The following is a 25,497-nucleotide window of genomic DNA, read 5'->3' on the forward strand; positions in this document are numbered from 1 at the left end:
AAAACAGCTCAAATGAAGAATGACAGCCTTTTTTCTTTCTGTTGAGTTGGCGACAGGCGCCACTTTCCTATTTTCAATGTCCTTCTAGGTTCTTTAATCTCATATAAATGCCTATGGCGATTTTTTTTTCAAAACCCTTAACTCGACGAGGGAGACCACCAAAATGTTGAGGAGTTCCAGTACTCTTAAGACCAGCAGCTCCACAAGCTTGCAGGCCGTCCTTCTGGCCGGTAGCAGACTCAACCTCTTTCCCTTTTCCCAGCCCTGCCCCCCTCACCCATCCTCCACCTCTCCTTCATCCCCCATCGGGCTTAGTGGGTGCCTGAGAGAGAGTGGAAGGGGATGGAACAGGGGAGCAAAAATCTAGAGCTCGGTCCAAACCCTCCTCCCCACCCGCTCTCCCGGGGACTGCTAGCTTTCCAACCACGCTGGAAATGCATTTCCTTATCCAAAGGAAATCTCGTCTTCAGCTGCAAAGTAGGGACCGCAGGGGGACAGCCTGCCTGTTTACACTCGCTGGCTCGCTCCCGCGCTGCAGCGGGGACGGATTGGCTCCCTCGCTCCCCTGACGCTCCACGGCCCCGCCCCGGCTCGGCCATCTGCTCCGCGTGGGTCCCGGGGTCTCCTCCGGGCCCACTCCCTCCGCCCCTCCCCTCGAGCGCATCCCCGCCCCCACCCCGCCGGGCTCCGCCCCTTCCCCCCTCCGGGCGCCTGGGGCTCCGAATCTTCCCCACGGTTGCCTGGGCGACGAGCCGATACCAGGCAAATAGGCATTGGAGAGAGAAAAGGGGGGAAAGCTGCTGGGCAGCCTGTTAACAAAGGAGCCATAAAAGCAGCCCCCGAGTGTCTGGGAGAAAAATCCGAAAGCGAACTAGCAATCACCCCAATTTAAAACCGGAGGGGGACTCAGAGGAAGGGGCAAGGTTCCCGTGGGGGTGGGGTGGGGTGGGGGGACAGATTGCCTTTTGAGCATTTGGGAATCTCCAGGATGGTGGCGTTGGATCAGCCCAGTTGGCTTTTCAAGTTGGAACTGCCGATGAGAGGGAATCGCGTCCATCCTGACGGCTGGGGTCTCAGGCCAGGCCAGAAGGCTCCCTTACCGGGTGCTAACACGTTGGCTGGCAAGATGTATTTCGACGGAATGGTCCTTCCAGCTGCTCTGTGGAATACGACATCGGGATTGAATAATGTATCTAAAGGAACTGGACAGTCAGGAGAGAGATGAAGCTTCACGCAACGATGTTCTGCTCAGTGCCTGTCAAACAGCACTCGAACAAAGGGTTATTGGCTTGAACCAACTGTCCTTTTCACTCAAAGTGTGACCTATTTCCCTACAATGAACAGAAAATAAAACTGTTTGACAATTCCGAGCCAACACCAAGAGAAACGAACCATTCCCTCGACTGCTGGCCTCCATCGTTCACGTTGCACGGTCACTAAATGCAAACGACAAAAAAATGGTTTGGATTTTTTTTTTTTTTTTTTTTTTTGTGAGCGAAATTATGGGTGGTAGAGGAATGTTTATTAGGTTATTAGGTTGCACCCTCTGTCCCCTTCCCTTCCAGATACATTAAATCAACGCCTTGTCTTTCACACACAGCGTCTGGTACTTCGGTGGCAAGGGGCGTAGTGACCCAGAGAGATATCCTCCACAGCGCTGTAGAGCTTTGCCTCTAGCCCGAGTTAGACGTGGAGTCTCCAGGGATTTGCTTGCTGTCTCTCAACATTGCAGGCGATTTCTTCTGAGACTCGGAATCAATCGGTCTTTCCTCGCTGCTGCCTCCCTTCCAGGAGCACACCCGCTGCTTTGCACACACACGTTCAAAATGAAAGTCCCTCCGATGTTGGCAGCAGGCTTTGAAAACAACCCCGTCGACCAGAGTAGCAGCCCTCCCAACTGTAAATGTGGATTCGTACACTCAAGGCTCTGCCTCGCTTTATCACAGAGGAAATGAATTATGTCGTTTCATACGGTGATAAAATGCGAGCAGTTTCGATCTTCTGCAAATGGTCCTCACAGTGTTTTGTGGGAAAGTGATCGCTAATTGGAATAGCCGGAGACACGCGATTTGAGGCGCTCCAAGGACCAATCTCAAAATATTTTATTTCACGCCTGTGGGAGAGGGAAAGGAGCATGGCTCAGGCTGCTTGCTGCTTTTGCATTTCCCACATCTGGCCTACAGACCCAATTCCAACTGGAGATCTCGCTAGATGAAATTCGATATTCGTGGTTTAAATACCTTTCAGTGTGGGACGATTTAACAATTGCAGCAGTTTAAAAATTTTTTTTTAAATAAGTAAAAAAAAAAAAAAAAAAACCCTTGCGCACTATCTGTGAAACCCATATGGAACGCGGAGAAAGAAAACATGCTACGCTCACACAAATCCTACCCATTGTCTTTAACACTTGCATACACACTCATGCACGTAAACACACGGGAAGATGGGGGAGGGGAGAGAGTGGCGAGAGACAGACACGGATATAGACCGACCCGAGTCAATGCGAGTCAAGTTAAAGCTTTCTCCGCCCCCATCCATAAGTACCCCCTCCCGTGTTAATTGATTCCAAACAAAGCAAGCCAATCAAGAGATGCATGATTATATTCAGGCCGAGGGAGAGGAGAAGCACGTATTTTTTAATTGATTTATTTATTTGGAGGACATTAATTCTCGGTCTGAGGCCGATTTTCAAACCGTTTGCAAAGCGCGGCTCCATTGTTCGCCCGGAGCGCAGGCCCCGCCCCCTGCTTTGTGTGCGGCGCGCGGATTGGCCAGCGCGCGCGGGGGCCGCGTCAGCGCCCGCGAGCCCATTCATCTGTGCACTTGGGCGTTGGACCCCGCATCTTATTAGCAACCAGGGAGATTTCTCCATTTTCCTCTTGTCTACAGTGCGGCTACAAATCTGGGATTTTTTTTATTACTTCTTTTTTAAAAAAAAATTACACTTGGGCTCCTTTTTTGTGCTCGACTTTTCCACCTTTTTCTCTCCCTCCTGTGCTGCTGCTTTTTTTGATCGCTTCGACTAAAAAAAAAAAAAAAAAAAAAAAATTTTTTTTTTTTTTTTTTTTTTTTTTTTAAATCCGGAGTGTATTTAATCGGGTCTCTTCTGTCCTCCTCGCCACCCCCACCCCCTCCCTCCGGTGAGTGTGCCGCCGCCGCCGCTGTTGCTGCTGCCGCTGCCGCTGCTGCTGGTCCCGTCGTTACACCAACCCAAGAAGGCGGCTCTTTGTTTCCTCTCTTGGATCTGTTGAGTTTCTTTGTTGAAGAAGCCAGCATGGGTGCCCAGTTCTCCAAGACCGCAGCGAAGGGAGAAGCCGCCGCGGAGAGGCCCGGGGAGGCGGCTGTGGCCTCGTCGCCTTCCAAAGCCAATGGGCAGGTAAATTCTACCTGTGGTTCTTGGGGTGCATTTCTTGGGCGCCTTTCTCGAATCAGGACGCCTCTCCTTCCCGCTGGTCGCGCCCGAGGCGCATTCCGGGGAGAGAGGAACGTGGCCAGACCCTAGTCTGAAAGTTGAAGGGGAGACGATAGCTTAAATTGTCAATTTTTCATAGGAAGGGTACCCCCAGCCCCCAGCCCAAAGGAGTGGATCCTAAGGATCCTGGCGAATTCTTGAGTAGAGAGGAGGAAGAGTGATAAATGGTCTAAAATGGCGTGGTTTGGATATTGGCTGAACGTGACTAGCTAGGTCCCCCCCCACACACACACAACCCCCAACACCCCTTCAGGTTGCATTTGTGTTTGGGGCCACAGCGATGTTTGGGTGGCTCTCGTATTTATTGTCGAGATTGAGTCGTCTTTGAGATTTCTGGTGTGGTTGTGTGTGTGTGTGTGTGTGTGTGTGTGTGTGTGTGTGTGTGCGCGCGCGCGCACACGCGCGCTTGTGTATGTGTGTGTGTGTAGGAAGGGGGGAAGCCAACGCGGACGGCAGTGGAGACAGGCAAGCTGAGAAGGCTTGTCTTATTGTATCCAGAGGCAGGGTGCCTGCCCTAGGTTCTTGGAGAGGCGGCTGGTTAAGAGCTGGACGGGCAGCTTTTGGAAGTGCCTTCCGATGGGGCTATTTTGTAGCTGTGTGATCACACACCCATACGACTTTTTAAATGGTGTCCCTGGTGTGGTGGGAATACCCAGTGGGTTTTTAAAAGACCCTTTCCTCTGGGCCAGGGGCGGGGGGGGGGGGACGGGACAGTTCTGGTGTTTTGGTCCGGACTGTTGGTGTGAGTGGCACTTCGGCCACCCTCGAGGACTGGCCCAGGGCTGCTGCGACCCAGGCAGAGAGCCACGGTTGGGTGGGCTTAAGAGGTCGGCCATGGCTGGCTGCTTCACAAACACCGGGCACCCACCACGCCTCTTTTCCTAGAGCAAAGGCCGTGTTGCTTTCGCCCTGCTCTAAATCTCCTAGGGGGCAAGACCGGCTCTGTCAAAAGGCTTTCAACCCGTTTAAAAAAAAAAAAAAATGCCCAAAGGAGCTGCCCGGGCGCGCCCCGCTTTGCAGAATTAGGAGCGAAGGTGGGCGTGGGAGCAGGGCCGAGACTTCAGAAATAATGGGTTTTCCCCAGCCCTGCTGGTGGCTGAGCTTCGGAGAGGGCCGAGCAGCCACCTGAGCTTTGTTTGCGGACTCCCGGGCTGCGCGATCGCGGCTCGGGGGCGCCTCGGCCTGCGGGCAGGGTCCGGTTAGGCAGGGCGGGGTGGCCCCGCCCCTGAGCTCTCGCCCGCCCGCCCGCCCGCGCCCCGCTCGGTGCGGTGGAGGCGCAGCGCCCCCTGCCGGCTCCAAGCCCGGGGCGCGCGGCCCCAGGCCCGGGAGCCCGGGCCATCCAGGGCGGGAGGGATGGGGATCCTGATGGCAGACCGGGAGACTGGCTCGCCCAAGCCTCGTGGGCTCCTCTCCGAACCGCCCGGGGGACCTGGGCCACCTCTGTCCATCCTCCCGCCGCGATCAGCGGGTCCCTGTGCCGTCGGGCGCACGGATCCCTGCCTAAGCTGCACCTGGGTGGGCGGGGACCGCACTGCTTCGGCCGCACCGAGTGACACTCCCGGGTTTTCTTTTCTTTTCTTTTCTTTTTTTCTGCTCCGCAGGAGAATGGCCACGTCAAAGTGAACGGGGACGCATCTCCCGCGGCCGCCGAGCCGGGCGCCAAGGAGGAACTGCAAGCCAATGGCAGCGCCCCGGCCGCCGACAAGGAGGAGCCCGCGGCCGGTGGCGCCGCGTCGCCCTCCGCGGCCGACAAAGACGAGGCGGCCGCGGCCCCCGAGCCGGGTGCAGGCGCCGCCGAGAAGGAAGCCGCCGAGGCCGAGCCCGCCGAGCCCGGGTCCCCCGCCGCCGAAGGCGAGGCGGCGTCCGCCTCCTCCACGTCGTCGCCCAAGGCGGAGGACGGGGCCGCGCCTTCGCCCAGCAGCGAGACCCCGAAAAAAAAAAAGAAGCGCTTCTCCTTCAAGAAATCCTTCAAGCTGAGCGGCTTCTCCTTCAAGAAGAACAAGAAGGAGGCGGGCGAGGGCGCTGAGGCCGAGGGCGCCACCGCCGACGGCGCCAAGGACGAGGCGGCTGCAGCGGCCAGCGAGGCGAGCGCCGCCCCGGGAGAGCAGGCGGGCGAGGCGGGCGCCGAGGGCGCAGCGGCGAGCGGAGAGGCGCGGGAGGCCGAGGCGGCGGAGGCCGAGCAGCAGCAGCAGCAGCAGCAGCAGCAGCAGCAGCCCGAGCAGCAGCAGCAGCCCGAGCAGCCGGCGACCCAGGAGCCCCCGGCCGAGGAGCCGTCGGAGGCCGCGGGGGAGAAGGCCAGCGAGGAGCCCGCGCCCAGCGCCTCCGCGGGCGATGCGCCCTCCTCCGGCGCGGGGCCGGAGCAGGAGGGGCCGGCCGAGGAAGCCGCCGCCGCCGCCGCGGCGTCCGCCGTCCCCACCGCGTCGCCGGAGCCGCAGCCCGAGTGCAGTCCGGAGGCGCCCCCCGCGCCCGCCGCCGAGTAAGCGGACGAGCGCTCTTACGTCATCGAAGAACTTTTTCCCCCGTTTGTTTGTTGGAGTGGTGCCAGGTACTGGTTTTGGCGAACTTGTCTACAACCAGGGATTGATTTTTAAAGATGTCCTTTTTTCTTTTTTTTTTTAATTTTACATTATTTTTTAGCAGCCAATTTTAGTTTTTCTTTTTTTTTTTCCCTTTTTTTTTTAAGCCCCCTTTCCCACAGATCCCATCTCAAATCTTTGTTACCACCATTCCGACAGGTCGAGGACAGTTTAAGACAGCTTCCTCTGCCTTCTTTCTTCTTTGTTTTTTAACTTTTTTTTTTTTTTTGCATCAGTATTAATGTTTTTTGCATACTTTGCATCTTTATTAAAAAAAAAATGTAAACTTTCTTTGTCAGATCTATGGACGTGCCCATATATATGAAGGAGATGGGTGGGTCAAAAGGAATATCAAATGAAGTGATAGGGGCCACTATGGGAAATCGCAGCAGTGCATAACATTGCCAAGATAATATGCCACTAGAAATGATGGTGTAAAGGCTTAGGGTTTTTTTGTTTTTTTTTTTTTTTTTTTTTTTTTTTTTTTTTTTAAAGAAAAGTTATTACGATGTATTTTGTGAGGCAGGTTTACAACACTACAAGTTTTCAATAAGAAGGAAAGAGAAAAAAATTAATGAATAAAAACACCAATACCCAGATTTAAAAAAAAAAAAAAAGAAGATCATAGTCTTAGGAGTTCATCTAAACCATAGGAACTTCTCGCTTATCTCATGTTAGCTGTACCAGTCAGTGATTAAGTAGAATTACAAGTTGTATAGGCTTTATTGTTTATTGCTGGTTTATGACCTTAATAAAGTGTAATTATGTATTACCAGCAGGGTGTTTTTAACTGTGACTATTGTATAAAAACAAATCTTGATATCCTTCAGAAGCACATGAAGTTTGCAACTCTCTCCACCCTGCCCATTTTTGTAAAACTGCAGTCATCTTGGACCTTTTAAACACAAAATTTTAAACTCAACCAAGCTGTGATAAGTGGAATGGTTACTGTTTATACTGTGGTATGTTTTTGATTACAGCAGACAATGCTTTCTTTGCCAGTTGTCTTTGAGAATAAAAGAAAAACAAATCTTCAGATGCAATGGTTTTGTGTAGCATCTCGTCTATCGTGTTTTGTAAATACTGGAGGAGCTTTGACCAATTTGACGTAGAGCTGGAATGTAACTTTGCTTACAAACATTGCTATTCAACTCCTGCTTAAGGTGTTCTAATTTTCTGTGAGCACACTAAAAGCAAAAAATAAATGTGAATAAAATGTACAAATTTGTTGTGTTTTTTTATGTTCTGAGGCTGACTTCTAGGTCTTAGGTTAATTTTTAGGAAGACCTTGCATGCCATCAAAAGTCCATTGGTTGTGGTTTCTGATATGGCGTTTTCAAGCTCTGAAATTCATAAATCAGCAGTGTCCGATTACATATGTAGGGCGATCTTATACTGTGTCAACCATTACCATTTATCTGCTTTTAGTTTGCATTTAAACATTGAAAATGACTTTTACTGTAGTTATAGCATGCCAGATTGAGTCATTTAAGACAAAAGTGGTTCGACCCTAAGACTATTTAAAAATGTCTTATGAGAGTATTTCATAAACCATTTTCTTGTCATATAGCTCCAGAAACTTAAATTTTATAATCACTAAGAGTGTTGAGTTCAGGCTGCACGTAAGTCATGAAAAGACAGCCAGGTGTGTTTAAATGTTGGTGGTATATGACCTGCTAATATAAGGTTTAGCATTTGCTTAATTTTCAAATGATTGCTTCAATGATGTGCTACACCTTAAAACAGGTTTCTGTACAGCAGTAATGGTGTTGAATGGGCAGCCTTGTCAGTTCATGGGCCATCCACATAGCTGCAAGCCTTTTTTTTTTTTAAATCAAAGTATTAGCATCTTGCCATTCAAAAGGAAAAGATACTTCTTATCTATTAATTCTTACTAGTTTACTTCCTGCTTTTTTTGTCATCTCATAACTGGATATTTTTACTGGACCCTAAACTGTTGGAGTTTATGGCCATTGCTATATTAAATGCAAAATAGTCCACCCGTTGTGCTGTTCTTGAGCAGGATGGGGTTCAGGAGAAAGCTGAACCCCACCTGTGGTAGAACCTCAAGATGACATCGTATTAATAAAGGATGATAGCTTAGCTTGTCGATAATGCTCCTATAATTGAAATAATGGATCAAAATTAATCATTCCTTTTCTTCCTAAACACCCTCCCCACTAATGCAACCAAGTAACATTTGGAAGAGGAAACTTGATCCTGATTTTTGGAAGATTAAAGTCAAACCTGGTAACCAAAGGACTGATGTGTGGGCCCTTCCCACTTTAACCAGCTTGTTTCAAAATCCCTAGTTGGTCAAGTATGGTGCCTGTATGTAGTAGGTCTCAACTGAAATGGATTTTGAAAAATAACTCCTGAAGTGAGTAGTTAAGAATACTGTGTAGAAAACGATTCTATATTGCTAGGTTTGTTCTTTTAACAGCTGGGGTTTATTAAGATGCATTATTTTGATTTTAATCACTGCCTAAAACACTCTGGGTGGTATCGATGGAGTGGCGGATTTTCCTGCAAGTGACTAAATGCAATTTGACATACTTTTCATCCAAAGTTTTGTACATCCTGTTGTTTTCTAATGGAAAAAAAAATGTTAATATGGCTTTTTTGTACTACTAAAAATAGCTTTGAGATTAAGGAAAATAAATAACTCTTGTACAGTTCAGTATCGTGTTATTAAGTCTGTATTGGCAGTGTGTACAGTGCCATTTGCTGTGGTTATAAAACACTTACTCTGGATTATAATAATCATTTGGTCCAATTCCTACTGCTTGTAAAATAAAGTTTTACCAACTGATATAATCAAGCCTGCTAAATAGGGTGTTTTACAAATTTTATTTTTAATTCAAGTTTAGAGGAAAAAAAATTAAGTGTTAAAGGTGTTTAGGATTGAGAAGACACATGCTTGATATTGTATTTAGAATTTGAAACTTCTTCAGTGAGTTATTGAATAAGTCAAACTTAGCAAGTCATTCATGTTTTTTCCACATATGGACATAAATTTAACAGAGCCTTGTTGATCACGTTAAGGAGTTAGGGCACATGCTGTCTGAACTGTTGTGTTAATTTAGTTTTCTTGAGACAGGCTCTTAATGTGACCCAGGGTGGTCTTGAACTGGCAACCCTCCTGCCTGTGTTGGGATTACAGAAGTGTGCCACCACGCACAGCTGAACTCACTTTCAATAGATCCCTTAAGAGTTGGTGGGAGTGAGGTGTATAGTTCGATATAGCTGCCCTTAACTTTGAACATGTAAAACTTGGTTAGGTAACTTGGCTGTTAGAGCCGACCTTGTTCATCATTCACTACAAATTGAACACTCCCCCTCTCTACTTCCCAGCCAAGTGATGGTACTCAAAGCATGGTGTAGCGAACGGAACTTAAATCCACAGATCTTCCAGTTCTAGGAATTTGAGTTGGAGTGCTTGAAATTATGCCCAAGAATGTTGTTCTGAAAATAAGAGGTTCTGTGTGGATTTTTCAACAGACTTGATTTAGTCTTTGTATTTCTAATGGTTAAAAATAAAAGTATTAAATAAGAGTATAATTGATAAAAACCAATGGGATTACCCTTTCCTCCCTTGCATTTTACCTTTAGTTACAGGAAAAGCATGAATCATAAAATCACCTTTCACTGCTACATGTTTGTGGGGTTTTGTTGTTTTAGTTGTAGGGAGGTCAGGGCAAAATTGAAGCAATTTTTATCTCCAGTTCCTTCAACCCCAAAAAGTCATTTTGAAATCCTCTTTGCAGGACAAATTGGAAACGTTTCATTGTTTACAATTGTGGCTTTTGTAATCCAAATGGTGATTCCTGGTTTGATCTGCCTAATGAACTGAGTGACAGAGACTTTCCTGGAAACAGCTTTCTCTGCAGAGTGGAAGAGTTGGCATCATTTTGGAAACTATTCTAGATAGCAGCCTTTTTTATGAGGAAGTTCTAAAGATGTTTTGAACTTTAGAAGCATCTAATCAATGAAGAAGTTCAGGACCCCCAAAGCAGAATCTCATTTCGTATCTTTTTCTTTTGTTTTGTAGTTATTTTGTTTTTTGTTTTTGTTGTTGTTTTGGGTTTTTTGTTTGTTTGTTTTGTTTTTCAAGACAAGTTTTTTTGTGTAGCCCTTCGCAGTCTTAGAACTTGACCTGTAGACCAGGATGGCCTTGAACTCACAGAGGTCCATGGCCTCCCAAGTGCGGGGATTAAAGGCTTATACCACCTCTGCCCAGCTCATTTTCGTATCATAACTATATTTCATCTTAGAGAAGTATTTACACTCTGAACTTTATGACCCTGTATTGGAAATGTGAAGAAACACCCTTTTACACGTGTTTATTGAGACCTCAGTGTTCAAGAACAAGATGGCTAACACTTTATGAAATTTGGAGGTAATTATAAGGTTCTAACTCCACATTACAACGATAACAGCCTTCAAGTATTACAATATGAACCTTCCATGTAATCATTTTGTTTCTGTCCTTGAGAGGCTAAATACACAGCAGAATGATGTGGTATGCTCCTGGATATACAAGGAAGAAGAAATAAAATCATCTTTATAGTCATTTCAATCTGAAGGATTCCACTGGAAGATTATGTTGCTGAGGCAGCTAAATTTGCATTTGTGTTAACTACATTGTTCGAAGTAATGCTGGGCCATGTTGAGTGTGTTCAAGAGACCATGGACCTCAGCAGGCCTTGTAGTGTGACAAAGGGTAGTCCCGACTGACCCTTCTATTTATTACTATTATTTTGCTAGAACTCTGTATCCTCATAGCTGGACTGCAGGAATGCCACCGCATTGGACTTTTGACTCTTTTGAAAGCCTGGTAGAACTTTGCTTGACTCCTTCCTCTTCCTCACACGTCCTCCCTTCTGCTCATTCCTCCAACAAGGAAATCCAGTCACCACAATGTGCCCACCCATGTGAAACAAAGTACCTCAGCGATGATAATACAGAAACTGTAAAATTCTTACTCCAAGAGTCTGTGAACATTGACTTCACAGGCTAAAGATTATTTGCTGGAGGCAATCAGAATGAAAGAGACCAAGAATGAGGTTGAAATGTTCTCTTCTTTCTGTCTTCCCCTCTTTTAGAGATGAGGGTTTTTCCGTGTAACCCAGCCTCATCTCAGACCTACAATTCTCCATCAGGCTCTGGAAAGCTGGGTTTAATTTATTCTCCATCAGGCTCTGGAAAGCTGGGTTTAATTTTTTCCTTATTTTCATACCATAAGCTTGTTCTTAAAACTGACATTTTTATTTATTTATTTTTGGTTTTTCAAGGCAGGGCTTCTCTGTGTAGTCCTGGCTGTTCTGGAACTCACTTTGTAGAGCAGGTTAGCCTCAAACTCAGAGATCCGCCTGCCTCTGCCTCTTGAGTACTGGGACTAAAGGTGCACGCCACCACTGCGCATCTTAAAACTGACGTTTTTTTATTACTGGAATTCTGAGCAGTTCTCAAAGGTTCCATGGATGGTCTTACAAAGTACCTTAGAAAGATACAGATGCTGAGCTAACCTGGATAGTTTAAGGTTTTCTGTTCTTCGGGCTTTGAACTATTAAGGCGTTAACCTTAGTGTACAAGGGCTCTGCATGCACAGACTCAACAAACTGGATTTCAAATAATTTGGAAAATGCCTATATTTGGAATGTGTAGACATTTTTCTTTACTACTTAAATAATGCAGTGTAACAAAGCATTTATACTGTACCGGGTATTATAAGTAATTTGGAGAGGATTTCTTCAGGGGAAATATGTGTAGATTATTTGCAGGTGTTTTCTATCGGGGACATGAGTATGCTTGGATTTCATTATTTGCAGGGGGTGGAGTGATTTTATGTATAAAGTTAGTTAGCCTTTTGTGTGTGTGTGTGTGTGTGTGTGTGTGTGTGTGTGTGTGTGTGATGTGGAGAAGTCTTCCATGTTATAATTTCAGATAATTGAAAATAAGATGGATGGCATTTTTCTCACCCTTTAATTACTATGGTATAATTATATTTAAATGTTACCCAAATCCATCAACATAATACCTTGTGTGTACTGAGAAAAATGGAAGGTACAGCGTGGGGAGCAATCTCTGGCCTCTGGAGACATGTATTAGGATGTGGTGAGCCAGCACACTTGTTGGTCCACAGGCAGTACACTGCTGCCCTGGGCAAATGTTAAAACTTTCACCATGAAGTACGGTCACAGACACTGGCAGTATTTAAAAAGACTGAGAATGTTCTAGAGCCTGGCGTCTCCTGTAGCAGGAATAGCCATGTAAAGAAGTTTGAGGAGGTTGAGTTGAAATGACCACGAGATTACATCTCTTTCTAAATGAAATACCAACCGGAGTAACATATTTTAATGTTTTTAATAAAGTAGATGAGGCAGTAGATAGTTTAAGGTAACATTTAGAAGGAATTCAAGACATCTGGTCAGATTATAAAGAAATAAACTTACGGAATTAATCAGGCTATATTACAAAATATTAATAAGTGGAAAATTAATAATGTATCATTTTTCCTTTAGTCTTTGAGACATCTAGTTCACTAAGTTACAACAGTACAAAAATATGTTATATGCCTCCTGATGTTTTAAATGTTTTGTCACATTTATTTGCGTGCATGTGTGGAGCACATGAATGGCAGGCCATGTGTGTAGAGGTCAGAGGACAGCATGTGGGAATCCTTTTTCTACTTCCGTCATGTATGTCCTGGGGCTAGAACTCAGGTTTCCTCAAAGTGCCTTTGCCCCTGAGCCATCCCACTGGCCCACCTCTTGGCTATTTTAAGTTACTGTCAGGATTGGTTTTCATTGTTGGAGATGCGGCCTCAGTCATGGGGGCATGAACTACAATTCTAGTCTTCTTTGGTTTTCTATTGTATTTTTGAGATGGTGTTTCTGTCAAAATGCCCAAGCTGGCCTCAAACTCTTGGTTTTCCTGCTTTAGCCCCTGGAGTACCTGGGGGTATGTCACTGTCCCTCCCTTGAAACTTTAAAAATGAGAATCAGTTTAATGATTCAAAAATAGTGTTAGCATATGCCTGCGTGCATGTGTGGAGTTGCTGGTATTTTTTTATCTTTACTCTTTTGGGGGGCCTGCCACCCAGCTCCCAAATAAACAACACACAGAGGCTTATTCTTAATTATAAATGTCTGGCCTTTAGCTTAGCTTGTTTCTAGCCAGCTTTTTTTTTTTTTTTTTTTTTTTTGGTTTTTCAAGACAGGGTTTCTCTGTGTAGCTTTGCACCTTTCCTGGAACTCACTTGGTAGCCCAGGCTGGCCTCAAACTCACAGAGATCCACCTGCCTCTGCCTTCCAAGTTCTGGGATTAAAGGTGTGCGCCACCACCGCCCAGCGAGCCAGCTTTTCTTAACTTTAAATTATCCTGTCTGTCTTTTGCCTCTGGGGTTTTTCCTTTTCTTACTTCTGTAAAACTTACCTTCACTCCTACTCCATGGCTAGCTGGGTGGTTGGGTGGCTGGGTGGCTGGTTAGCTAGCCCCTGAAGTCCTCCTCCTTCCTCTCTCATTCCTTAATCTCTCTCTCTCTCTCCCCCTCCCCCTCCCCCTCCCCCTCCCCCTCCCCCTCCCCCTCCCCCTCCCCCTCTCCCTCTCCTTCTCCCTCTCCCTCTCCCTCTCTCTCTCTCTCTCTCTTCCCCCAGATTTCTCCTCCTCCTATTTATTCTCTCTGCCTGCCAGCCCCACCTATCTTTTCTCCTGCCTTGCTATTGGCCATTCAGCTCTTTAGTAGACCAATCAGGTGTTTTAGACAGGCAAAGTAACACAGCTTCACAGAGTTAAACACATGCAACATAAAAGAATGCAACACATCTTTGCATCATTAAAACAAATGTCCCACAGCATAAACAAATGTAACACATCTTAAAATAATACTCTACAACACGTGTGCATGCCCGTGTGTGTTTGATGTTTGCTTTGCTTTCTGAAACAGTCTTAGGTAGCTCAGGCTGGCCTCAAACTTTGTATGTAGCAGAGAGTGGCCCTGAACTTCTGATCCTGTCTCTACCTTCTGAGTGCTAGGATTATGGGTATGTACTACCATTCTGAGTTGAAATGACACTGAGGGATGACCCCAGGGCTTCGTAGATGCTAGGCAAGCAGTCTATCAACTGTGCTACAGCCCTACTGTTTTTGAGGCAGGGCCTTACTCTATAGCCCAGGTTGGCCTTAAACCAATGTTTGTAGTCTAGGCTAGCTTCAGACTCCTGAGTGCTGGAATTACAGGCCTAAGCCACCATGCTTAGTATATATAACTTATTCTACAAATGAAATGTACCAGAACTCTAATGCAAATTTACTTAAACAGAAAATATAATACTAACTAGGGTTTCTTTTCCCAAATATAGTGAAATTTGCTATGACTCTCTTGAAAATTACGTTTTCAGCATTCTGACACATCTAAGGATTATTTCCATTCTTAGTTGTAGCTGGAGTTTTCTCCAGTCCTGCCTGGCCCATGGTCAGGACAAATCTCTCTCACCCACCAGTCCTGCAGCCGCTCAGACCCAACCGAGTAAACACACAGACTTATATTGCTTACCAACTGTATGGCCGCAGCAGGCTTCTTGTTATCTAGTTCTTATATCTTAACCCATATCTATTAGTCTATAAGTTGCCACATGGCTCATGGCTTACCAGAACCTTACATCTCGCTTTTCATAGCGGCTGGCAGCGTCTCTCTGCCTCAGCCTTCCACTTCCCAGAATTCTCCTCTCTCCTTGTCCCGCCTATACTTCCTGCCTGGCTACTGGCCAATCAGTGTTTTATTTATTAACCAATCAGAGCAACACATTTAACATACAGAACATCCCACAGCACTTAGTGATGAAGAACTTAATGGTACAATTGATACAAGTAACTATACTAATGTTACTGGGTCAGATGTTTCTAGGTTCTTGGCCTTTTATTCAAGGAAGAGAAATAAAAGCCCATGCAGATTTGCAAAAGTAACATGGAAACTTTATTTAAAGCAAATCAGTAGAAAAGACCCTGTAAGGAGCAATGGCTGTGTGAGTACAGGTCCTCAAAGGCCTGATCTTTGGTGGGGGCTTCCTTTATGGGGTTCAAGATGAGGCGTTTGGTCACTAAGGGGCATCGTGAGAGCGGTTTTGATAGATTAAGTTGTACAATCATTTTCTACCATGACCACCTCCTCCCTCGGTGCATCTGATTGAAGCATATACACCCCCAATTCTGCCCAGCCACAAAGTGCTCACTAGAGGATTCTCCCTGAAAGCTAACTTGGAGACAGTCTTGCCTTTCTGTGCATGCTTTCAAAGCCAGTTGAGGCTAAATTGGCTCTCCCACTTTTAGACCATGATGCATTGGGAAGATGTTTGAATAGAAATTATTCAGGTTTGACTGTTGTTGTCAAGGGGAGGAGAAACATGTCCCCTTGTTCACAGAGAGGAGTATGTGTAGCCCAGGACAGACAGATGAGGGTCTGGGATTGTTAGGTGCACATGCAAGTGTGCATAGTGTGTGCTCATGTGCAAGTGTGCACAGTGTGTGCTCATGTGCAAGTGTGCACAGTGTGTGCAGGTAAAGGAAAGGGCTGTCAAGTACATAATTAAAAGAGGAGTGTGCATAACCCAAACCAACAAGAGGCCCCGGAGAAGCTATTTCCTATGCCTGCCTGCCTCAGCAATGTCATACTAAAAATTGTTTTTGATAGTGCTAACAGCATACCCAAAACTTTGTTCATGCTCCCTGCCACCAAGCTACACCTGCAATCCCTAAAGAATATTTCTTAAACGTATATTTACTGAAGCTTAAAACACAGGGGAAAAGATTATTGAAAACAATGCAGTTTTAACCCTTTTGTTCAGATCAAGAAGACTGCCATTAAAACCAATTTCATACAGCATGCTGCTGCTTTTTTGGATTCCAGTTCTGTTACTTAATGCCTGTCTGTAAGCAGTATATGCAAATTCCATATGTACACAGATAAGTGAATGAGGCGTATGAATATTTGGTGCCGTTATTAATATTAGAATTTTTAGGAAAATTTTCTTCTTGTCTTCAATTTTTGTCACTTTCTCCACTTTCTAGTTGAGGTCTTCTCTTTGAATATTTTTTTTTAAATTCTAAAGAGCTAGTTACAATGGCTCACTCCTGTAATCCTAGCACAGTGGAGACCATTTTGTACTACATCGTAAAACCCAGTCACAAGACAACAACAACAACGATAATAAATAAATACATAAATTATAAGAACAATACTTGGAGGCCGGGGATAGCTCAGCAAAGTGCCTCCTAAGGAAATATGAGGCCCTGGCCCCGAGTTCGGTCTCCAGCACTACCAAAGGAAAGGAAGAAGGGGGAGTGTGGTGATATTTTATTTGTGCTTTAGTAAATAAGCTTACTTAGAGATCAGAGGAAAAAGCCAGCCACTATAGTAAACATAGAAGTCAGGCAGTGGTAGCACACGCCTTTAATCCTAGCATTCGGGAGGCAGAGATTCATCTGGATCTCTGTGAGTTCAAGGCCACACTGGGAACAGAGCCAGGTGTGATGGCACACAACTTTATTCTCAGTGCTAGTTAACCATAGAGGTCTGGAGGTCTGTACAGACTGACAGGAAGTGATGTAGCTGGGCAGAGAGAGGAAGTGAGATGGCAAGGACAATAAGGATATAGGTGTGGGTATACAAAAAGTAGCTCTCTCTTTGCTTGAGGATTTCTAGCGATAAGAATGTGACTGGCTTCTTTCTGCTTTCCTAATCTCTCCGTTTTTACCCCAATATCTGGCTCTGGGTTTCTATTAATAAGACCATTTAGCAATTCGTCTTAACAGGGGAGGGATGCACAAAGTGCACCACAGTTGAATGAGGTTCAGATTTGGTTAAAGGAGCAGTTTTTGACCAACATTTAACTCTCTAGTATTATTTATATCAATATCATTAGTTAGATTTTTTTTTTTTTTTTTTTAAGATGTGGTTTCATGTATCCCCTGCCGATCTTGAAGTTGGAATGTAGCTGTTACAGGGGAAAATCCACGGCTGCTGTTTACATTCTTAGTCTCAGTCTCATTAATAAAAGAATTTAAAACCAGAGTCAGAAGGATGACAGAGGACAAACATATTAGATTGAGAGAAAAACAAAAGGGCGAGCAAGCTGTAAATCTGGGTAGTTATTGGATGGGGAGGGGGAGACCGAAAGTCATGCCTTTTGAAGTCGTGTTCAAGGAAGCTGGCAAGCTTTTCACAAGCAGCTGTGTGATGGAAGGGGGCTTCTGGGAAAGAAAAAGGAAGCATGCTCAGGCCTTTGGTCAGTACCTGAAAAGGATAGGGAGGGAAGGAAAAGGAAGACCATGCTTGGTGCTGGACCACAGATCTGAATTCAGCGGGCACGGCCGCTAGTCCAGGCTCTCGTGTCCAGGTTCTTTGTTCCAGTGATACTTAGTAAGAAATAAAATGCGACAGCTTATTAAGAAAGGAAAAGCAGTCAGGACAGCAGGGCTGGTGAGCTGAGGGAGAAGGCCCCAGAAGTGTGGGGCTAGGAGGAGTGTGATCCTTCATAGGACACTTACACACACCAACCCTTCTCTTAGCTGTATGGTCTGCACTACCCTTGTGTGTGCTCTTCATCACGGGAGGCCAGGTAAGAAAGGACCCCTGACGATCTCAGTGTCTCTGCTGACCCCTTCCCTGTGTCAGTCTTGATAGTTTAACCTTCAGTCCCTACTCTGCTGCCACACAGTTAGGGATGACTTTGGACTTCGTAAACCCTTATTTCCATCTTCCAAATGCTCGGATTAATCGTGTGCACCACCAAACCTGTTTTTATGCAGTGCGCAAAATTGAACTGAGTTAGACAAACACTAAGCTGACTCAGATACATCCTTAGCTCTTTAATTTGATTTTTTACCATTGATTTCCATGCTATAACATTGTAATAGTTACCACTGTGCATGTCTGACCAACAACAAAGAAGAAAGTGGGCAGAATAAAGATTAATTTAGGCCCTGGACACTCTGCCATACCTCTTGATCTGCCGAGCTCCTTCTAGGCCCAGAATATTGGACCCGCACTTCCCAGCCTTCCAGAATCTTATAGCAGACAAGGAAGGGCCCCACCAGGTCATGAATACTCTGACATACTTCCTGTCATGCTTCGCGCCCTCCACAAACTAGTAAGGAGTCCTAGACCTGAACCCCCTGCCACCACCCCCTATCTCATGGTATTGACAAGAAAGCAATCTCCAGGCCATCAGCCACAGGCCCATACTCTTCTCAACTAACTCCAAATGTACAAATCTCAGCACAAAAACAGAAACATCATGAAGAATCCAAGGCAATCCTTCTCCTCCCCAAATTACTAGTCCCATAATAATGGGTCCCAGTGAAAGTGACCTCAAAGTAATTTCCAGACAAAGAATTCAAAGAATGATTATAACGATACACAAGCAAAAAACAGCAAGAAAATAAAATTAAAGAGATGGAAACCAGGCATGGTGGCACATGCTTTTATTTTTTTATTTTTGTTTTTTGTTTTTTTTTTGAGACAGGGTTTCTCTGTGTAGCTTTGGAGCCTGTCCTGAAACTCACTCTGTAGCCCAGGCTGGGCTCGAACTCACAGAGATCTGCCTACCTCTGCCTCCCGAGTGCTGGGATTAAAGGCGTGCGCCACCACCGCCTAGCGGCACATGCTTTTAATCCCAGCACTTGGGAGGCAGAGGCAGGTAGATCTCTGAATTTGAGGACAGCCTGGTCTACAGAGCAAGTCCCGGGACAATCAAGGCTACACCGAGAAACTATGTCTTGAAAAATAAAAACAAAAAACAAGCCAATAACAACAAAACAAAATAAGGATGAAATAAAGAAGTCAATACAAGATACAAAAATAGAACTCAATAAGAAACAGAATTACTGAGAAAAAGCCAAACTACAATTATGGTGGAAATAAAAACTTAATAAGCCAAGTAGAAGTCTCAGTGGAGCCAGGCGGTAGTGGCTCACACCTTTAATTCCAACACTTGGGTGGCAGAGCCAGGTGGATCTCTGTGAGTTCTAGGCCAGCCTGGGCTACAAAGTGAGTTCCAGGAAAGGCACCAAAGCTACACAGAGAAACCCTGTCTCAAAAAACCAAAACAAACAAACAAACAAAAAGTCTCAGTGGAAAGACTCACCAACAGAATGGATCGTGTTGACAACACAGAGTTAGGTCCAGAAGACAAAACAGAGGATATTCAGTAAAAGCCAATGAGAGAACAATTTAAAATACATGAACCTAACATGAGAGAGTGTGGGGACATCATGAAAGGACCTAAAGTTTGGATTATAGTCATAGGGGAAGGAGAAGAACACCATACCAAAGCCATAAACTGTATCTTCAGTAAAGTCATAGAAGAGAATTCACCACACCTAGAGAATTTATGGACGTTTGTTTGGCTTATAAAATTCTGAACAGACAGAACCAGAAAAGAAGCTCTCCACTGCATATTATAACTAAAACATTAAAGACACAGAATAAAGAAAGGTTATTGAAAGTTGCAAGAAGGATCAAGTCACTTAGAAATGCAAGCCCATCAGAGCAACACCTGATAATTCAACAGAAACCTTTAAAGCCAGAAGGGCCTGGAAGGATGTATTCCCAGTTCTGAAAGACCACAGTTGTTAACCCAGACTATTATACCCAGCAAAACCACCTCTTAAAATTGAAATGAAGGAGACCCTGGTGTTGTGACACACACCTTTAGTCCCAGCACTTGGAAGGCAGAAGCAGGCGGATTTCTGTGAGTTCAAGGCCAGCCTGGTCTACAGAGTGAGTTCCAGGACAGTCAGAGCTGTCACGTGGAGAAACTCTGCATGGGATGGGGGACGGGTGGGGGGGGGAACGACAAAAACAAAAACAAAAAAATTGAAGGAGAAATAAAAACTTTCCAAGATAAAAACATTACAGAGATGTATAACCTCTAAGCCAGTTCTATAGAGGATACTGAAAGAAATACTTCCGTGTGAATACAAGGATAAGAATGCCAATGAGATTACAGGGTATGGTGGTTTGAATAACAATGGCCCCCATAGGTCCATAGGGAGTGACACTATTAGGAAGTGTGACCTTGTTGGAATAGGTGTGGCCTTGTTGGAGGGTAACACTGGGGGTGTGCTTTAAGGTGCTCAAGCTTGGCCAGTGTGTCATTATCTCTTCTTGCTGCTCGTGGATTCAGATGTAGAATTCTCAGCTCCTTCTCCAGCACCACATCTGCCTGCATGCCACCATGTCCCACCATGATGATAATGGACTGAACCTCTGAAACTGTAAGCCACCCCATTCAATGTTTTTCTTTATAAGAGCTGCCATGGTTACAGTGTCTCTTCACAGCAGTAAAACCTTAATTAAGACACAGGGAATTAAACAAACCCAAGACAGGTAATCCAAAGATGTCAAAGAAAACACCACAGAATATCTTCCTGATAAAAGTTCCTGAGAATCTAAAGAAATGGGACATATGTAACCACAGTAAAGACAATGTATAGCAAGGCCAAGGCCAATATCATGTGTAGAGAAAAATGAGAATTTCCACTAAAATTAAGAACATGACGAGGCTCTTCACTCTCTTTATATCTGTTCGGTATAGCACTTGGTGTCTTAAATAGAACAATAAGACAAGAGGAGATAAGAGGGGTACAAACACTTAAGTATCTTAGGGTTTCTATGACTGTAATAAAACATGGTGAAAAGCAACATTGTGGGGGATAGGGTTTATTTTAGCTTACAGGTTACAGTTCATCATCCAGGGAAGTCAAGGGCAAGAACTCAAGGCAGGAACCTGCGATGGGAACTGCTTCAGAAGCTGTGGAGGGCTGCTGCTTACTAGCTCGCTCCCACTGGTTTGCTCAGCCTGCTTTCTTTTTCTTTTTTTTTGGGGGGGGTGGTGTTTCAAGACAGAGTTTCTCTGTGTAGCTTTGGTGCCTGTCTTGGATCTCGCTTTGTAGATCAGGTTGGCCTCGAACTCACAGAGATCCACCTGGCTCTGCCTCCCAAGTTCTGGGATTAAAGGCATGTGCCACCACCGCCTGGCTCAGCCTACTTTCTTATATCATCCAGGATCACCTGCCCAGGAGTGGCCCCACCCACAATGAGCTTGGCCTTCCCACATCAATCATTAATCAAGAAAATGGCCCCACAGGCTTGTCCACAGGCCATTCTCATGAAGGCATATTCTCAATTGAGGTTCTCTCTTTTCAGAAGACTCTAGCTTGTATAAAAATCACTAACCAGCATGGAAAGGAAGAACTCACAGCATCTTTATTTCCAGATGATATTATCCTATATACCTTAAAAGACCTTAAACGCCCCACCAGAAAACTGCTATAGCTGATGAATGCATTCAGGAAAGCAGCAGTTTACTAAATTAACATACAAAAGTCAGTACCCTTCTTGAATACCAAAACCAAACATATGGAGGAAGAAACCAGGGAAGTGATCCCATTAATAATGGCCTCAAAAAATATCTGAAAATAAATCTAACCAGGGAAGTGACAGACCTGTACAACAAAAGCTTTAAGACATGAAAGAAATTGAGGAAAATATCAGATGTCTTAGTTTGTTTTATATTGTTGCGATACAAACCATGACCAAAAGCAACTTGAGTAGCAACAGTTTGTTTCACCTCTGAGGTTTACAGTCTGTCATAGGCAAGTCAAGACAGGAGCTCAAGGCAGGAACTGAAGCAGAGACCATGGAAGGAATATAGCTTATCTACTTACATATTTATTTAGTTTAGCTTGTGGCAAGTTGGAAAAAAAAGTAACCAAAACAATTGACCCCTAGTCAACTTGACACACCAATGCAATACTTTAAAACAATAGCCTCTCTTTTCTTGTTTACCCCCAAGATCTCATATTAGTATCAATATCACGCTATGAAACATTCCAAGTTGTACAAGTCCCAGAGTTTTTAAAAGTTCAAACACTTTAGAAGTTCAGTATCTTAAAATATCCGAAGGCTTTCAATTATGGGCTACTGTAAAGTCAAAATAAGTTAAATGCTTTCCTACTCCAAGAAGGAAGAACCAGAGCACAGTCCCAAGCAAATCAAAACCAAACCAAACTCCATCGGTATGAATAGCTTAACGTCTCATGTGGGTTTCATTATCTGAACTCCAAAGGGCCTGGGCAGCTCTATGTTTCCAGTTTTGCCATTCACAGTATATATACAGACACACAGAGGAGGGGAGAGGAGAAGAGGAAAGGGGAGGGAGAGGAGAGGAGAGGAGAGGAGAGGAGAGAAGAAGGGAGGGGAGGGAGGGGAGGGGAGAAGAGAAGAGGGGAGGGGAGATTCTTTTTTCCCAGATATGTCTAGGTTTGTGTCAAGTTGACAAGAACCATCTAGCTCCGGTCTCTGTCCTACTACAGAGATACTTGTTCATCCATGTTCATTACTGTTGTATTCATAATCGCCAGGATACAGAAACAGGCTCAATGCACATTAGCTGATAAATGGATAATGAAAATATGGTACACAATGGAATATCATTAGATTCTTAAGAAAATTAGATTTGCATGTAAATGGAACTGGAAATAATCATCCTTAGTGAGGCTGGTTACCCAGACAAACTCTACATATTTTCTCTCATATGTGGATGTCCGCTCTGAGTCTTTGGATATATGTGTTTAAGTCGGAGTATTCATAGAAGTCAGGAACTCAAGTAAGGGCCATGGGGGCAGGGGCTTTTCCAAGAGGAGAGACAGAATGCAGATGGTATGGTGTGGGAATTGGGAAGAATGGACCAAGAAGGATTAAGTGGGGTGGTGTATAGAACAGTAAGTTAGAAGAGGGTGTGTGGGGAGGGAAAACCAACACCAAGTACTTAGGAAAAAACCAGATAGAAACTTAGAAACCTACGACTGTAGACCCTTTCTATAGTTTATACATATATATATATATATATATATATATATATATATACATACATACATATATATATTAACTCTAATGGTTGGGGAAGGACAATACCCCTCCCCACCCACCACAGGCTATCAAATAAAAAGCCTAGTGCCAGGAATAGGTTACTCTTTTGGAGTTGTTGACCAGTGAGGTCCCATAGACCTCCCACTACCACCCCAAACATTACAACCTATTGTCATTGCTCAGGGCTACTCTCCTGAAGTTTACAGTAAGACCCTATTGAGAAAGATACCACATTCGTGAGTCATAGAACATGGGTAAATCAAGCTGGTACTGATCTAGAAGCTTCATTCCTATTGACTCGCTTTCCTACTGCTAGAAGATGCTGTGCATGCGATGGGTGAATAAAAGTCATGGTCAGTCTTAACTAGTTAGGAACCCTGCTGGGTGCAATATTGGCCAGCCTGGCAAGATATGCTCACTGCTGCAATTGTGGCAGCAACATTATCGGAGTGGCCAACCTCTTTTTTATTTGATTTATGTCCCACTCTTCAGATTGGAACTTATGCCTAGTGACACCAATGGGGCCAATAACCCAGAGACAACCAGTGACAGTTCCTATGGAAGAACCTATGCTTTTCTTCTGCTAAATGGACATCATTTTAAACTGATTCCTAAAAACTAATCAATATACTCATAGATTAATGCCTCTCTCAACCCTCATGAAAGAAGCTTCTTCTTGCAGAAGATGCTGATTATGGTGGTTTGAATGAAAATGGCCCCCATAGGCCCATAGGGAGTGGCACTATTAGGAAGTGTTGTCTTGTTGGAGTAGGTGTGGTCTTTTTTGGGAGGAAGTATGTCATTGGAGAGTGGACTTTGGGGTTTCAGAAGTTTAAGCCAAGCCCAATGTCACTCTATCATCCTGCTGCTTGCCAATTCAGATGTGGAACTCTCGGCTCCTTCTCCAGCACCCTGTCTGCCTTCACCTGTGCTTCCCACCATGACGATAACGGACTAAACCTCTGGACCTGTAAGCCAGCCCCAATGAAATGTTTTCCTTTGTAAGAGTTGCCGTGGTCATGGTGTCTCTTCGAAGCAATACAAACCCTAACTAAGACAGTGATTAACATAGAGACCCATATGTGGCCAACATGCACAGAGTAAGGGATTGAGAAATGACCAGCCCTAAATGGGATGTCAGTTTCACATTCCCCCTCCCCGTACACAAGATTGAAGGGAAGAGGGGAGTGGAAAGACTCTAAGAGTGGGAGCCAGGGCATGACCACAGTGAAAGGGTTTCTAGACGGAACAGGGCAATTGTACGTGTGAACTGACAATGGCTGTGACCGTATACACAAGCCAGTAAAATCCCAGTGTGGAGAAGGAATGACGTCAGGGAGTCCTACCCTTAGCCAAGACGCTATTGGCTGCAGGGGTGCGCGGAGAATGAGAGTCTGTTTTCTTGGGGATTTGGCCTCCCGAAAGGTGATGCTGCAGCAGATTGCTCTACACTCACGCACACTAAATGGACTCGGTGGATTTTTAGAAAGAGCACATGAAGTCAGGAAAGAGTAGTGGTTGGGAGACAGAGTAGAAACTGGAAATGGTGGAAGGGGGTGGACTGGATCATAAGCGTGTATGAAACTTTCAAACAATAACAAGAGAAAATATATAAAGTCTACACTAAATATTGAAAATATTAACTCTTCTCTCTTCTTTTTCTTTTCTTTCTCCCTTCCCTTTTTCTTTTCTTTCTTTCTTTTTTTTTTTTTTTTTTTTTTTTTTTTTTTTTTTTTTTTTTTTTGAGACGCACTTTCACTACGTAGCCCTGGCTACCCTGGGTCTGGCTTTGTGGCCCAGGATGGCTTTGAGTTCATAGTTTTATACAGAGCTGGGGATGGATCCTAGGCTTTGGGAATGCTAGACCATCATCTTATCAACTGAGCTACACCCCCAGACATGAATTCATGTTTCCTATGTATAAATATTAAAGCTAACGGACAATTTCCAACTGAGATTCTTTTCTATATTTCCTTATGCTTTAGCAAACACTTGTCGTATATCAGATATGTCTAGGGGATGGACTTCCATCCAGGAACATAGCAGTGAATTCATATATATATATATATATATATATATATATATATATATATATATATGCTCAGAATGTGTTCAGTTGGAAATCTCCCAAGCTAAAAATAATACCCTTACTATCAATAAGCATCATAATGGTTTCTAGAAAGCCAGTTTCGACTGACAAGATGGCTCTGCAGGTAAAAGTGCTAATCACAAACGCCTGACAACCTGATTTCCACCCACAAACCCATGTATAAAGGACGTGGTGGCGTACATCTGTAATCTCAGTACTTCTGTGATCAGATGGAAGTTGCACTGGCTGGTTTTATGTCAACTTGACACAAGCTAGAGTTATCAGAAAGGAGGGAAACCTCAATTGAGAAAATGCCTCCATAAGATCCGGCTGTCAGGCATTTTTGTTAATTAGTGATTGATGGGGAAGGCCCAGCCCATTGTGGGTGGTGCCATCCCTGGGCTGGTGGTCCTGGGTTCTATAAGAA

At 44.7% G+C, this 25,497-nt stretch overlaps 1 protein-coding gene across 1 annotated transcript; it reads left to right on the forward strand.

Annotated features, from left to right (window-relative positions):
* Nucleotides 1-964: 964 nt before the first annotated feature.
* Nucleotides 965-8,728, forward strand: Marcks (myristoylated alanine rich protein kinase C substrate). Its single transcript, XM_059272543.1, has 2 exons — nucleotides 965-3,376; nucleotides 5,074-8,728. The coding sequence occupies exons 1-2, from the start codon at nucleotides 3,275-3,277 to the stop codon at nucleotides 5,950-5,952; spliced, it is 981 nt and encodes a 326-aa protein (XP_059128526.1). The 5' UTR covers nucleotides 965-3,274; the 3' UTR covers nucleotides 5,953-8,728.
* Nucleotides 8,729-25,497: the final 16,769 nt, after the last annotated feature.

This window comes from Peromyscus eremicus, chromosome 8b (assembly GCF_949786415.1).
Source record: "Peromyscus eremicus chromosome 8b, PerEre_H2_v1, whole genome shotgun sequence".
NCBI lineage: Eukaryota > Metazoa > Chordata > Mammalia > Rodentia > Cricetidae > Peromyscus > Peromyscus eremicus.

What these genes read in the sequence shown, in the direction of transcription:
- Marcks (XM_059272543.1), top strand. Translation starts at nt 3,275, where the DNA reads ATGGGTGCCCAGTTCTCCAAGACCGCAGCGAAGGGAGAAGCCGCCGCG. An exon ending in CTTCCAAAGCCAATGGGCAG is followed by an intron (nt 3,377 to 5,073) that starts GTAAATTCTACC and finishes TCTGCTCCGCAG; the next exon opens with GAGAATGGCCACGTCAAAGT.